The sequence below is a fragment of the Microcaecilia unicolor genome, chromosome 2 (genome assembly GCF_901765095.1).
Source record: "Microcaecilia unicolor chromosome 2, aMicUni1.1, whole genome shotgun sequence".
Lineage (NCBI taxonomy): Eukaryota > Metazoa > Chordata > Amphibia > Gymnophiona > Siphonopidae > Microcaecilia > Microcaecilia unicolor.
In genome coordinates, this window is record NC_044032.1 from 326,244,807 (window position 1) to 326,260,951 (window position 16,145).

At 42.6% G+C, this 16,145-nt stretch overlaps 1 protein-coding gene across 1 annotated transcript in view; it reads right to left on the minus strand.

Moving 5' to 3' along the window:
• DNAH6 (dynein axonemal heavy chain 6) overlaps window positions 1-16,145 on the minus strand; it is a 2,906,060-nt gene that overhangs the window by 1,117,696 nt on the left and 1,772,219 nt on the right. Inside the window, exon 54 of the mRNA XM_030192089.1 lies at window positions 8,843-9,104. Coding sequence (XP_030047949.1) covers window positions 8,843-9,104 — 262 coding nt within the window. The remainder of the gene's footprint in view (window positions 1-8,842; window positions 9,105-16,145) is intronic.

Here is a 16,145-nt window from a genome sequence, read left to right on the forward strand (position 1 = left end):
GGAAATGATTTGAGTAGGCTGTGGCCCACATCAGTACATGTGGCTCTCTATCTTTGGCAAGCGACACCTGTGAGATGACCCAGGTTCCAGCTTCCAGCATGGAGTTGGGACTTGGGGACCAGCATGCCAGGTGTCCACCAATGCTTCTTTCACCCCAGTGTTCCCTCACACCACATATATTGTGGCAACACTGGTAGTGTAGAAGGAGCAGATATCCCCCCCCCCCCGGGGGCAGATGGCTACAGAGTTCAATGGTGAGGTAGGTGGACAGTCTGCCCCATACTGTGACCTGCTTTGTATTGCTATGTGCAGGTCATTGTAGCCACATTTTGGGATCATCTCCTTTAGTGCTTCTACCTTTAACACAATGCCTTGATCCCCAGAGGGGCCTGGCTAAGCTGACGGGTGTAGAATATCTGGAAGTGGAAGACAGTTGGTAAACAGCTGGACCAGTATTCTGTCTGGAGATACATATGCCTGCAATGGCAAAATTCCTTGCACATATCTCTCAAGACAGTTGTCTCATCCATCTACTTGCCAGCTGACTGGCTGGCTTGCCCCCAGGACCTGGCAGGCTAATATCTAGCCTCCTGGACTCAGCTCAGGAAAGGCTCCATTCCCCGATGCCCTACAGCTTTCTATGTTCTGCAGTCTCCATTTTCCAGGGCTTGTCTAGTAGTCTAGTAGTGGTGGAACCACAGCACCTATCAGCCTTGCATATCAGAATATTAGCACATTTTATACAAAGTGGAGACACAGACCTTTGCATGTCAAAATATTCAAAAATTATTATATTAAACAAACAAACCAACTAACTGGGGGGAATGGGTAAAGTCCATGGCCCTCACTGACGGTGCCTGCGCTCCTCGTGGTGCCTCTGGAGCAGGTTGTATGTCTTTTTGCCCTCCACAGGTATAAACTACTAAAAACCCATGGCCTGGAGTGTCCACCACTCCAGACAATAAAGACTTTACCATTCACCAAATGAGGAGACAAAAAGATACAGAAGGCTATAGATATATGAGAATAATACATTTATTTCACTTACCAATCGATAATACAGGATATAATCAGATAAGCTGAATAGTACAATCAATTCTCATATGAGAGACTAACCGTGACACAAGTGTGACCACTGACATTAGTTCTCTGGCAACTCTGATCCATGGTTCTAACTTTTATAATCTCGTTCTCCATTTACTTATCATTGAAAGTACATAATCATCAGTCAAAGCATATTTCATAAGGACATGCATGTCAATCAAATTACAAGTTAAAGTTAAAGCATTTTTCTTAACATCAGCAAAGTCATTCCGGTTTGCAAAATCATATTCCCTGCAACTATATTTTGGCTGCTTCTGTGGTTAGCAGAAAATTCCCCTTAGATTAGCAAAGTTATAAATCATTTTCTTCTACGAAGCATATTTCTACCATATCTCCATGCCAGCTCATTTTTCCCTTTCATAAGCAGAAAAGGACATGAGATTCTGTGTCACCCTTGTTTACCAGCTTCTCAGTTACTTGCCCTCTTGACCTGTACTGTGAGATCTAGCTTTTGCTCACAACTGTCAGGCTGCCATAGCAGGCCTGTCGTTTAGGTACATACCCAGCATGTCCCATTTCTACAAGGTCCAAAATTTATCCCAGGATCTGGTATTGTGCCTGCAGCTCCTGGAGTAAGCCTGTCTGTGTGGAAGTGACTTGATACAGAAGCTGCAGTTGGGGGGGGGGGGGGGGGTCTGCCTGTCTAAGGGCATATGTTGGAGCCTTGGCCTTCCCAGCTGTACCTCCCAGCATAGAAAGGATGCTGAGTTTCCTCCTCCTTGTCTTGTTCCTCCAATGGGGGCATGTCCCTCCACATGACCTCCCCCTCTTCCTCCTCCAGCTGAGGGTTGTCCTGGCATGTCTCACTGCTCAGGGTCCTCATTGACCTCCTCTAATGTCCCTTCAGGGGCGGGCTGGTCCTTGGGAGGCTAAGCAGGGCTGGCCTGGTCCTTCAGAAGTTGAGCAAAGCTGTGCTGGTCCTCGGAAGGCTAGTGATCCACTGGTGGTTGCCCTGTGTATGTAAAAAGTTCACAATTGAGATCAAGTCATCCTATATGGCTTGCATAGTGGTGCAGCTGGCTGTCAGGAGGCAGGACCAGGGCCAGGGACAACTATGAGTTGTAGTTACCTGGGGGGCATGTATGCGATGTGGCATCAATGAGAACCTTGGAGGCAATGATTTGAGAGGTGGTGGTCCCCCTGAGAGGGCGGTCTGGTTATTGGTATGCAGGATGGGCTCTGGCTCTTTGGCCCTGGGTGAGCAGGCACTGGCTGGGAGGTAGTATGGCACTGCACCGTTGGACAGATGGGACCATTGTTTCCAGTGTTGACAGGAATGTGGGTGCGTATGCATCCCATGTGTATGTCTCCTAAGGCTGGGTGGGAGATGGCAGGGGACCTGTCTTAGCCACCGATCCTTCAGGCCACCTCTGCTGGTAAACCCAGAGGAATGGTGGTTCTTTGCATCAAGGTGGGAAACCTAAGTTTGGGGCCTTTTCTATCTGTGGGGTAGTTACAGTAGTTATTTTCAAGGGCTGACTGATAGCGGTGGCTGCACATGAGCCCATAACTCATGACCATACTTTGGGGTTGGCCGGGGGGGGGGGGGGGGGGGGTAAGGGAAACATACACATTGGCTGGAGTTCCCATAGCACAGGTTGTGGATGCACCATCATGTGGATATGTCAGGATCCCCCAGCTTGAACCTTGAGGGATGTCTCACAGGGCAGCATCTGGACCTTTGGAACTGACACTGGTACAGCCAATGAATGTGGGTTGGGGGCATGAGAGAGCTTCCATTTGGAGGCCAACTGATGCTGCGAGGGCCCTATGTTGTCAATGTACCATCCTCCTTGAACACTCCTTTCACAGGAGACAGAAATGAGCAGGTAGTTTCTCTGTACCGTCACATGAGAACCCATGCAGTTCACTGGCGTCTTTTTTGTTTCAAAGATTCAGCAAGAATTCATTTCCTATTGGCTGATTGATACACTAGGAGTTTCTATCAACTGTTAGACCCCTGACACAGGTGGTTTCATGGTTCACCAAAACACAGACCATGTCGGGTCTGATTAATAAAAATTGAGTTGATGCCCCCACTCTTGAAGGCTCCTTGTACTCTTTGTGGTCTTCTGCTCGTTTGGGAGTGCTTCGGATCCTCTCTCCTGTGGTCTACAACCTCCGGACCATGTTACCTACATGTGAGAATTATAGGCCTGCTTGTCCTCTGAGAAATATTTTTATTGTAAATTTGTGATTGTTTTGATATTCTATTGTACATCGCTTTAAACTTTGATACTAAGTGGTATATCAAGTCAATAAATCCAATCCAATCCAATGAACAAAAGATTAGGACACACAAATAAGAAACCAAAATGTGTTCTTGCACAGTCTGTTATGGTGTTCTGTATGTGCATTACCATGCCTAATAAACAGTACATTTTTAAAAAGGCTGCACCCACTGCTCCTGGTTAAATTGCAGTCACAGGGCCAAACCTGGTTATTCAGCAGCACTTACCCAAATAGTACTGCTGTATATCCAGGCAGACTGCTATGGCATTATCTGATTAGAGCCAGGGCAATTGTGGGGAGGGGGGTTGCAGTTATCCAATCCTAAATAGTTAACTAGGCATGTTGGACCACAAAGATGGTCCTAACTATGTCCAATTATGGCACTGAATATCAGTTAAATGCAAACTCGCCCCAGTCTATTATTACAAATATCTTTATTAAAGAAATGTGCTCCAATATTAAGCACATATCATATTTAAAAACAATAATAACAACAATACTCATTCACTCATTCCACATTCATTCATAATACCTGTGTAACAGCGCTTCATTTTATGTGCTAGTAATATTTATATACACACAAATACTCATATTATTCTCACTATATAATAAACTTTATCAGACTATTAGTATCCTTTTAGATATCATGTCCCAACTTTTCACATGGGTATTTAATACTTCACAATTCCAAGATTGTCTCCATAAAGTTGTTATAGGAGTCTCTAATACAGTTCTCAATGTGAGTGAAACAGCTTTCGATTATCCCCAGGTACTCGATGAGCGGAATGAGTGTTTCACTCCCACGTTTGATGTCAGCTTGTTCCTTACGCAAACACCGGTTCCCCTATGCAGGAGAGCTCCAGCGATACGGCAGTTGGCTCCTGAGCTGAGAAGTCTCATTCAGACATGTAGCTGATTTGAATTGAATAAAATGTGGCGGTGGTTCCTCCTGACGAAGTGAGCGACATGCGGTCCTGCATAGGGGAACCGGTGTTTGCGTAAGGAACAAGCTGACATCAAACGTGGGAGTGAAACACTCATTCCGCTCATCGAGTACCTGGGGATAATCGAAAGCTGTTTCACTCACATTGAGAACTGTATTAGAGACTCCTATAACAACTTTATGGAGACAATCTTGGAATTGTGAAGTATTAAATACCCATGTGAAAAGTTGGGACATGATATCTAAAAGGATACTAATAGTCTGATAAAGTTTATTATATAGTGAGAATAATATGAGTATTTGTGTGTATATAAATATTACTAGCACATAAAATGAAGCGCTGTTACACAGGTATTATGAATGAATGTGGAATGAGTGAATGAGTATTGTTGTTATTATTGTTTTTAAATATGATATGTGCTTAATATTTGAGCACATTTCTTTAATAAAGATATTTGTAATAATAGACTGGGGCGAGTTTGCATTTAATATTTAGGTTTGCTCCAGTAGATCTATTGTGTCCCTATCAATTAGTATTACTGAATATCAGTGCCAAGTACCTGGATATTCAAAACTATACATTGCTGTAGCTGTATTTTTCCAAGTTAATCTCATTTAACATGGTCAGGCATATATTATTCTATGCATGTTGCTCTGTCAGTTTTCTGGATATTCACTTTCTTTTAACTCTTTTCAGACCTACTTGGATCACATTGATTTCACATTGAACTTGATTATCTTTGTTTACTATATCTGGATTCACGTGCACCAGGGCTCACACATCACTTGCTCATATACTTATGCTTTACTGTTACATTTTTTTCTTTTTGCTAATCACTTTTTATTCTGTGCACTTCAAAGCTGCACCCCTGGATAGGTCCTTTCCTCCTTTCTGAATTCTTTCTACGTTGCATCAATCTGTATTCTACTTTTCTAGCTTGGTTTTTTATTTGTAAATATACTTATGTAAATTACTTCTACCTTATATTTTCACATCATCAATTTATAATCTTTTAAATTTTATTTTTTGTTTTCAATGTATTGTGGCCTCCTGATGCAGGTGCTATAACTGAAACACGGCCTGTGTCGAGTCCATTTATGGTTGTATCATCTCCATATATATTTATGTGAATTGCTTGTAATAAAAGAGTTCTAAGAGACTCTTTTGGCTACACACTGGTCTAGTGATGGGCAACCTTTTGAGCTTGGTGTGTCAAAATTCGCCAAAAAACCGAGCATAACTCGGGTGGTGTGTCACTTCGAGAAAAAAACCATAATTTCGCGATATTTATAGTTTAAATAACAAAAATGTATAATTGTAATATATAACTGTATTTAATAAACCGAAACCTAATTATTTAACTTACCTGCTTAGTGACTTCTTTGTTCATCTGTCAGTCGGTTTCTTTTGTTGGTCTTGATATTATTTAACTTGTGTGGGGTGCCGTGAACTAAGATAAGTGAGGGGGAGGGGGAATTCTTTAACTAATCTGCCTATTAGTGACTTTTTTGTTGCTGAATTTCATTGGCTAAATCTTCAATTGAAGGTTGGTATTTTGTACACTTCAAGCCCAAGCAAGCGCTACTAACTTCATCTTTCAATCTGTTTTTTTGTTGGTTTTGATATTATTTAACGCTGAGAATAAGGTTTCACAAAAGTACGTAGAGGGAAAAATTGTGAGTAAAGCCATTGCTATATTTTTCAGGGTGCTAAAAGTGTCTGGTAATCGGATCCAGGCACTCCAAATTTCCTGGTAACTCAGATATTCTCTTAATAATTGCATCTTTATTCTGCATATCGTGAAATAGAACTGGTGCACATCTTAGGAGAGTTTCTTTAATAAATCCTCCCTCACTGAGTGCTTTTCCATGCTGAGCTATGGAGTGAGCAATGCTCAAACTTGCAGATGTTAAATTTGTAGAACCTTTTACAAATGTAAGGATGGAATTAGATTGGCTCTTATAAAAGTGTAGCTGCCTGGAAATGTATTCCTTCCTTTCATCCTCACTTTTTTTCAAGAGCTGGGAATGATTAGTTTTAAAATGTCTATTTATATTCCACGTTCTGCTTACTACCGTTTCAGTACATAGAACGCAAAATGATCTGCCATTTTTTTCTATAATGCCATACATCTCGGTCCATGTCTCTTGAAAGGGTCGGCTACTGCTACTACTTAACCTTGGTTTTTTATTTTTTGGGTTCTCCATCAGGGGGGCAGTGACAGAAGATAGAATTATAGATAGCCTGTTAGCCCTGCAGGCAATTAGGGGTTAACTAGCCTAACTGACCACCTTATGTAAATTAAGATGGCTGCCGCTATTTCTAATGGCGGGAAACGGCACCCATAGCACATGCCCTCGCCTCTCCCAGCCTCCCCCTCACCTATCTCAGTAATGATGGTCAATTAGAAATCCACAACACCCCAGAACAGTAGATTGGATTATGGTTGCTGTGGTTATGTGGTTGCTGGTAATGGCGATCACAGGGCCCTCAGAGATGCGTCCCCCACGGCATTCCGCTGCTCTCTGCTCCGCCGGCCGGAAGTGAGGTCAAACGGCCGTGCAGGAGCCGGGGCAGAGGGAGCAGCAGGGAGGGAACTAGCAGAGGACTCGGAGGGAGCCAATAGGAGCGCACACGGGTAAACATGCACCGGGGGGGGGGGAGGTCGCGCTGCACCTTGGGGGGGGGGGGCACATCGGCGATCCGCCCGGGTGTCAGCAAGGAACGCCGCTGCTTCTCTGTATGCGGCCACATGTGGCCGCGTGTCATCAAAAATGGCTACGCGTGTCAGTACTAACACGCGTGTCATAGGTTCGCCATCAGGGCACTGGTCCTTTGTCATCTCCACTGTTTGGCTGCTGACTGATATTTTCTGCAATCTTAAAAATATCAGTAAAAAACAAGTGCAAAATCTATGTTCTTATTTTCTTACAGTTTCCCACATACCACCCTTTAGACTGAATGCCTGTTGCTCCTATACATCTACTTCAATTGCTTGACTGTCACTGTTCGTCATCCCTCTGATCTTGCAGGGGCTCTGTATAACTATGCAGCTGGTACAGATAACTCCTGCACCCCTCCTCCCCTTTTTTTGCCTTCTCCTATACTCTTCTCATCCTTTTCCTACTGTCTTCCTCAGCTTCCATGCTGCTTAAGTGCTCACTCTGTTGCTCTCTAGCACTTTTCCTCCACATACCAATCATGTTGAGATAGTCCTCTCTTGATTCTAAGATGCAAATTCAGACTCTGAGGAACAAACACCTTGCACCCACATTTTCACAGAAAGACAAAAAAAAACAAACGTATAGAGAACAATTCTCATAGAAAACAATGAAATAGAAGATACAGCACTCAGAACTCCAAAAAGATGCAATCTACTCAAGTCTAGAGCACACAGCTTTAACAAAAAGTGCATATGGAGAGCAGTGGCAGCACTATTGCATACATATGTGATAAAGCATAGACAGATTTATTTAATACTTCCCTCATTACATGACATGTTATCATAATAAATCTGCATTATCCAGTTTAAATGGTAAAAAGCAGTCTTTCCTGCATGGTAAGGCATTGTAAAATGGGCAAATTTTCAATATTTTTATTAAGCCCCTACTGCCAACCATTATGTTGGCAGTAAGGGCTCATGCGCTACGCAAATGCTAATCGGTTATCTTGTGGCAATATAGTGGCGCTAATTGATTAGCGCAGAACACATCCACTCTCTGCCTCCAGACACACCCCCCGAGCCCAAAAATAAAATTTATTTTTTAGTGTGTGGATAGTGCACATACATTCCCAAATTACTGAGGGATGCCTCAGCGTGCCCTAAGGTATGCCATTTTTTGCTCTGGTAAGCACAAGTTAGTGCTTACTGCAACTTTGTACAGCAAAATGATACATTCTATTATATATGAAAAAAAAAACCCTATGGGCAGCTTTACAAAGCCATGGTAGTGATTTCCATGCACCATACCTGATAAGAAAACAGAAAAGACAGCTCTTCAGCTTGGAGAAAAGACGGCTGAGGGGAGATATGATTGAGTTCTATAAAATAATGAGTGGAGTGGAATGGGTAGATGTGAATCTTTTGTTTACTCTTTCCAAAAATACTAGGACTAAGGGGCATGCAATGAAGCTACGAAGTAGTAAATTTAAAACGAATTGGAGAAAATGTTTCTTTACTCAACATGTAATTAAACTCTGGAATTCGTTGCCAAAGAATGTGGTAAAGACGGTTAGGTTAGCGGGGTTTTAAAAAGGTTTGGATGGCTTCCTAAAGAAAAAGTCCATAGACCATTATTAAAATGGACTGAGCTTTTTTGGGATCTTGCCAGGTATTTGTGACCTGGATTGGCTACTGTTGGAAACAGGATGCTGGGCTTGATGGACCTTTTGGTCTATCCCAGTGTGGCAATACTTATGTACTTATGATAAAGCCAATAGGAACTGAATAGGCTTTGTCACATTTGGTGCGTGCAGCTAATCGCTAGCATGGCTTTGTAAAAGGAGCCCTACATACTTTATGTATCTTGAAATTATTGCCACAGAAGAACTAAGAGAGATACCTGTGCAGCAGCAAGCTTTTGTCTTTTTGGCTCAACTTCTTTGACTACACGAGAATACAAATCCATAGCTCTCACCCACATACACATTGACTTGCAGGCCTTAGACACTTTTTCTACTTTCTCTGGTACGAAATCTGGATTATTGACGTATTTTTGAAGCTTCTGCAAAAGTTGAGTCTTTATATTTTCTTTGTCATATTCTAATAATCTTTTGAGGAAATTGGAATCTGAAAGAAGTTGTTTTGCTGTGGTCCAGTCAGGCCTATATAATAAAAAAAAACCAAAACAAACAGAATACATTTTCAAATATTTCATATGAAAATAATGAAATATTGGTTAACTTCCACTTACTAAAAAGACAAAATAAAATTCTACGTGACAGAATATATATCATTTACTTTTCTATTATGATGCTCATTTTTGAAGCACGTAGACATCTCAAAATGGCCATAAAAAGGTCCATATCGCAATTTTTGAAAGGCAGAATATGGACGTTTTACACTGTAGTTTGCCAAATAGCAAGGGGATGTGTTGGAGGTATGTTTTGGATTGGAGTAGGGCAGGCCCAAAATTAGGATGTGTTTCAGCAAAATGGAATGGGAAGTAATGTCCAAGATAAAAAAAGAAGGGCATTTTTATCTAGACCTGTTTCAATTATATCCAGGGTACAAAAAGGTGCCCTAATTGAGCAGCTGACCACTGGAAGGATGAAGGCATGACCTCTCATTAATCCCCCAGTGGTTACTAACCACCTCCCACCCCCTAAGATGTGAAAGTGACAGTGGATACCAGGTATTATTTATTTATTTTTGTTACATTTGTATCCCACATTTTCCCACCTATTTGCAGGCTCAATGTGGCTTACATAGAGGGGCATAATTGAAGGAAAACGTCTATCTCCATGGGCGTTTATCTCCGAGAACGGGTCCCTGAAGGGGCGGACCGAACCGTATTTTCAAAAAAAATAGACGTCCATGTTCTATTCGACAATTTGTGAGCTGGGCGTTTTTGGAAAATGAAAGCGCCCAGCTCAAAAACGAATAAATCCAAGGCATTTGTTCATGGGAGGGGCCAGGAATCGTAGTGCACTGGTCCCCCTCACATGCCAGGACACCAACCGGGCACCCTAGGGGGCACTTTTACAAAAACAAAAAAAAAGGTAAAAGAGCTCCCAGGTGCATAGCACCCTGCCCTTGTGTGTTGAGCCCCCCAAATCCCCCTCAAACCCCACTGCCCACAAGTCTACACAATTATTATAGCCCTAAGGGGTGAAGGGGGGCACCTACATGTGGGTACAGTGGGTTTGGGGGGGTTGGATGACTAAGCATTAAGTAGCACAATTGTAACAGGCAGAAGGGGGATGGGCCTGGGTCCACCTGCCTGAAGTCCACTGCACCCCCTAACAACTGCTCCAGGGACCTGCATACTGCTGCCAGGGAGGTGGGTATGACATTTGAGGGTGAAAATAAAAAGTTGTGAAACATAATTTTTTGTGGTGGGAGGGGGTTAGTGACCACTGGGGGAGTCAGGGGAGGTCATCCCCGATTCCCTCTGGTGGTAATCTGGTCATTTAGGGCACTTTTTGGGGCCTTATTCGTGAAAAAACAGGGTCCAGGAAAAGTGCCCTAAATTCTAGCTACAAACGCATACTTTTTTTCCATTATCACCGAAAGGCGCCCATCTCTCCTCGGCCGATAACCACGCCCCAGTTCCACCTTCACCACGCCTCCGACACGCCCCCGTCAACTTTGTACGCTTCCGCGATGGAGTGCAGTTGAAAACGTCCAAAATCGGCTTTCCATTATACCGATTTATTAGTTTTTGTGAGATAAACGTCTATCTCCCGATTTGGGTCGAAATCTAGGTGTTTTTCTCTTTCAATTATAAGGTGGATAGTATACCATAAGGCATTCACCAATTCTGGTATGAACAAATACAAAGCGATTTGTGGTAGAATAATGTTCATGTGTGACAGATGCGTTAGGGAATCGTAGAGAGGAAGAGTTATTTTATGTCCATTACGAGCTTTGGTTTCATTGTGTTGTAGGGTTCAGGCATTTAAGTTGGGTCAGTAGGGTATGCCTTTTTGAACAGGTTAGTTTTTAGTGATTTCTGGAAGTTTAGGTGGTGTAACAAGGCAAGCCCCAGAGACTCCCCAGTGAAGCAGTTGAGTTCAGAACTACAGGTCCCACAAGTCCTTGCAAGAATGAGTGAGGAGAGTAGTCCTAAAAGATGGAATGGATTCCCAGTCCCAGCAGGGGGAGCAATGGCTTGAGGCAGGGTGAGCCTGTTACTCCCTTCCCCACTAGAGGGCGAGGGAAGGATGAAGCTCAGTTTCCCTGGCTTCGCCATCAGTATATAATTCCCCCCAGCTGTGAGAAGGGGCAAGCAGATTTCCTGGAGGCTCTCAGTCACCAGGAGAGAGGGGAGACGAATGGAGAGAGAGATTCCATGGAGTATGTGGAGGAAGGAAGTAGCCTGCCACTAGAGCTGCCTAAGGGAGAGGAGCCAGCTACCATGGAGTGGGACAATTCAAAGGTTGCCCTGCCCAGCACTTGAAGGCACTGGAGGAGGCCACACCGGGCGTGGTGCTGAGAGGTGGGAGAAACTGCCAACCCTGCTCCTTACAGGGTTCCCTCTGTGCTGTGAAAAGGCAGGTGATTTGTGGATTGGCTTGATGTGCAAAGGCTGTCCATGAAGATTTGTTCTGAACTGTCTTGTTATATTGGAAGTGTGCTGAACTCTCACAACCCTTTTGAAGGAGGGGGAAGGGAAAGCTAATGCCCTAATAGAAGACCTGAGGTCTTGAGGAGCTGAGCATTTGCTGAGGGGTTTTGGGACCAGGACTGTACCTTTTTCTTTTGAAGACTATATTAAGAGGGCTGTACCTTTTGTTATGAAGAATTAATTATTATTTTTGGTATGAAATTGCCTTGACAATAAAATACTTTGGCCCTGAGTCCCAGTATCAGCAGTATTCTGTCCAGGAACCCTGGGAGCCCCGCAGGCTTGCCGGCTCCACCCAAGAGGAAGAAGCGGACCCCCTTTTACAGTGGTCATACGTTATTTTTACAGCTGATGCTAATGCGTTCCATAGTTATGTGCTTATGTAGGAAAAGCTGGATGCATATGTTGATTCTTAATGGAATACAGCAGCAAGCAAACGTAAGGAGTAATCTAGTGGTCAGTGCAGTGGACGTTGGGTCACAGGTGTAGCTCCCACTTTAACTCTTTCGCCTATGTTTACTAAGTGGCACTATGGGTGCGTTAGTGTTTTCAACACGCGTTAAATGCTAATGCACACATAGAAATGTATAGTTGCGTTAGTGTTTAATGTGCCTTAAATTTACAGGCATGTTTAAAATGATAACGCACTTTAGTAAACATAACCCTTTATTTCTAAACAAATATGTAAGCTCTCCTGGAACAGAGAAATACCTACCGTACCTGAATCTATAAGATACTTGCAAGCATGATGGCTATTGCATTGGTATACCTTTAGGTACTGTAGGTTTTTATCTGTTCCTGAAGGTCTCACAACAATATATACAGTGGGGGAAATAAGTATTTGATCCCTTGCTGATTTTGTAAGTGTGCCCACTGACAAAGACATGAGCAGCCCATAATTGAAGGGTAGGTTATTGGTAACAGTGAGAGATAGCACATCACAAATTAAATCCGGAAAATCACATTGTGAAAAGTATATGAATTTATTTGCATTCTGCAGAGGGAAATAAGTATTTGATCCCCCACCAACCAGTAAGAGATCTGGCCCCTACAGACCAGGTAGATGCTCCAAATCAACTCGTTACCTGCATGACAGACAGCTGTCGGCAATGGTCACCTGTATGAAAGACACCTGTCCACAGACTCAGTGAATCAGTCAGACTCTAACCTCTACAAAATGGCCAAGAGCAAGGAGCTGTCTAAGGATGTCAGGGACAAGATCATACACCTGCACAAGGCTGGAATGGGCTACAAAACCATCAGTAAGACGCTGGGCGAGAAGGAGACAACTGTTGGTGCCATAGTAAGAAAATGGAAGAAGTACAAAATGACTGTCAATCGACAAAGATCTGGGGCTCCACGCAAAATCTCACCTCGTGGGGTATCCTTGATCATGAGGAAGGTTAGAAATCAGCCTACAACTACAAGGGGGGAACTTGTCAATGATCTCAAGGCAGCTGGGACCACTGTCACCACGAAAACCATTGGTAACACATTACGACATAACGGATTGCAATCCTGCAGTGCCCGCAAGGTCCCCCTGCTCCGGAAGGCACATGTGACGGCCCGTCTGAAGTTTGCCAGTGAACACCTGGATGATGCCGAGAGTGATTGGGAGAAGGTGCTGTGGTCAGATGAGACAAAAATTGAGCTCTTTGGCATGAACTCAACTCGCCGTGTTTGGAGGAAGAGAAATGCTGCCTATGACCCAAAGAACACCGTCCCCACTGTCAAGCATGGAGGTGGAAATGTTATGTTTTGGGGGTGTTTCTCTGCTAAGGGCACAGGACTACTTCACCGCATCAATGGGAGAATGGATGGGGCCATGTACCGTACAATTCTGAGTGACAACCTCCTTCCCTCCGCCAGGGCCTTAAAAATGGGTCGTGGCTGGGTCTTCCAGCACGACAATGACCCAAAACATACAGCCAAGGCAACAAAGGAGTGGCTCAGGAAGAAGCACATTAGGGTCATGGAGTGGCCTAGCCAGTCACCAGACCTTAATCCCATTGAAAACTTATGGAGGGAGCTGAAGCTGCGAGTTGCCAAGCGACAGCCCAGAACTCTTAATGATTTAGAGATGATCTGCAAAGAGGAGTGGACCAAAATTCCTCCTGACATGTGTGCAAACCTCATCATCAACTACAGAAGACGTCTGACCGCTGTGCTTGCCAACAAGGGTTTTGCCACCAAGTATTAGGTCTTGTTTGCCAGAGGGATTAAATACTTATTTCCCTCTGCAGAATGCAAATAAATTCATATACTTTCCACAATGTGATTTTCCGGATTTAATTTGTGATGTGCTATCTCTCACTGTTACCAATAACCTACCCTTCAATTATGGGCTGCTCATGTCTTTGTCAGTGGGCACACTTACAAAATCAGCAAGGGATCAAATACTTATTTCCCCCACTGTAACAGAATTAAAGTGGGATTTGTACCTGAATCCCATTGTTTAAAATCAGTGCACTGGCCACTAGGCTGCCCCTCTGCTCTCCAGGGATGTCTGTGTGGCCATTTTTGTACAAATGATGCCAGACACACATTTTTTGTGCCTGCTTTTTTGGCATTCATATTTTAGATATTTCATTTTGGGAAAATGGCTGTCCATTTCGGATGTTTTCAATGCAAGAATGTTCTTCTCACATATTTTTGAACAGGAAACCCTGATGATTTTCCTCTTTGAAAACAGCTGTGAGATCAGACATTTTTTTGAACATTATGAGCAGGACATCCCAATTTGGACTTGCATAGTCTTTCAAAAATGCCCCTCCTTATATTTACCATACTATAAATAAAATGGAATTATTTACTTTTATTTAGGTATTCACTGAAAACAGCAGGATACAAATCCTCACAACATGGGTGATGTCATTGCAGGACTGATAATCAAGGCTTTTTTTTAAATTTATCATTTTATCAGATACAATCAAGTATACAATGATCCCAAACCCGAACAGATTAGAAAATCTATGGTCACATTGTCCTGTTCTAGACAATAGTGTGTGATGTAAACAAGTAGACAAATGTCTAAAACATGTACTGTCTGCATAGAATTCAAGGTTCTCTTCTATCTTGATAGTCTTCCCACATACTCTATGAAGGATTAAGCTTGAGCCACACTGCTTCCCTGATCCTCTCCTACGGTACTAGAGCTTAGCTTAAAGTGGAGTCCTCTTCTCTCCTGGAGCTTCCTCCTGGAAACCTCTGTATCAGGGCCTCCCTGTTCTGTACTGTCCAAGGCTTACCTCCTGCTTGCTGTTGAGCCCCGACCTCCTGGCCAGGCAGCTTACCCTTTCTGTACTACTTTGGTTCTGCAGTTCAGGCTCTGATTCAGCAGGTTTAGCACCAGGTTTAGTGGCTGAGCTGCAACCTCAATGACAGAGTGTCTCCAAAGATGCCTGACCCTATGCCACTTACTCCCTCACAATCAGATTAGATTAACAGAGGTATTTTTGTTCTACGAAGTGTATTTATTGATTGCCAGCTTGCTCCATGTCAGCATCTACAAAGTAAATTTTATTTGGAGTCATCCAATTTTTTAAATATGTACAACTCAAATCTTGTATAATGTCACTTCCATCCTTAAATAATGTCCCTGATATTTTTCAAAACCTGGCTGAGATGTTGATATTGGAGAAACCCGGTTCTAGGATTTATAAAGGCCTTACACTAGTCCATTGCACCCAGTGGGGTGCAATGGACTACAGTTCTCCTGGTCCAAAGATACCAATGTATCACTCTCTGACAAACAATGGATAATGTTTTGGATGGTTATAAATAGGCCTCTCTCTTCTGCAGCTATTTCACAGTCCTTGTTTTTCCTAATGGATAGGGCCATATGTACTCCAATACGCCAAAATAGAATTAATGCTTCTTTATCCAATAAATGTTGATCTTATCCAATAAATGTTGATCATGTGAGAAGGCTTTTGGGACACTGGATCATTTAATCTTCTCTTGTCCTCAACTTCAGTCTTTTGGTCTAATATAGAACATATTGAGGAATTTTTTATGTGCTTGTTCCAAGTCCTTATTTCTTACAAGATAGTAATTTTTCATTCATTGGGTTTTACACACACACTAACCACGGAAGAAGCTAAATTATTAAATATTTTGTTAGCAATTGCCTTGAAAACAGTGTTGGCAGACTGGAAAAACAATACTAATGTGAGTGTTCCATTTTGGTAGAATCAATATAGAAATACTGGCTAAACATACAATAATTAATTTAAAACATGCCAAGATATGGAGTCCAGTAGCTCTGTTCTGTTCAGATTGAAACATTATGTACTCATACACCTCATGCATCTAACCATTTATTTTGTATTATGCCCTTATCATGTAATTTTTAGCTATGCCTACATAGGTTGTTTTGCTGATGATTATTGAATGATAATGGTGACATAAATATGTTTTGCTAATGTGTATCACGATGTGAGGATTGTTTGTTCCTTTTATTTTAATTTAACTGTTCTTTTTATTTTAATTTAACTGTTCTTTTTGCTCTCATATTTGTTACAAAATTTTCAATAAAGACCATTTGAACACAAAAATCATGAAGGAGCAAAAGGGG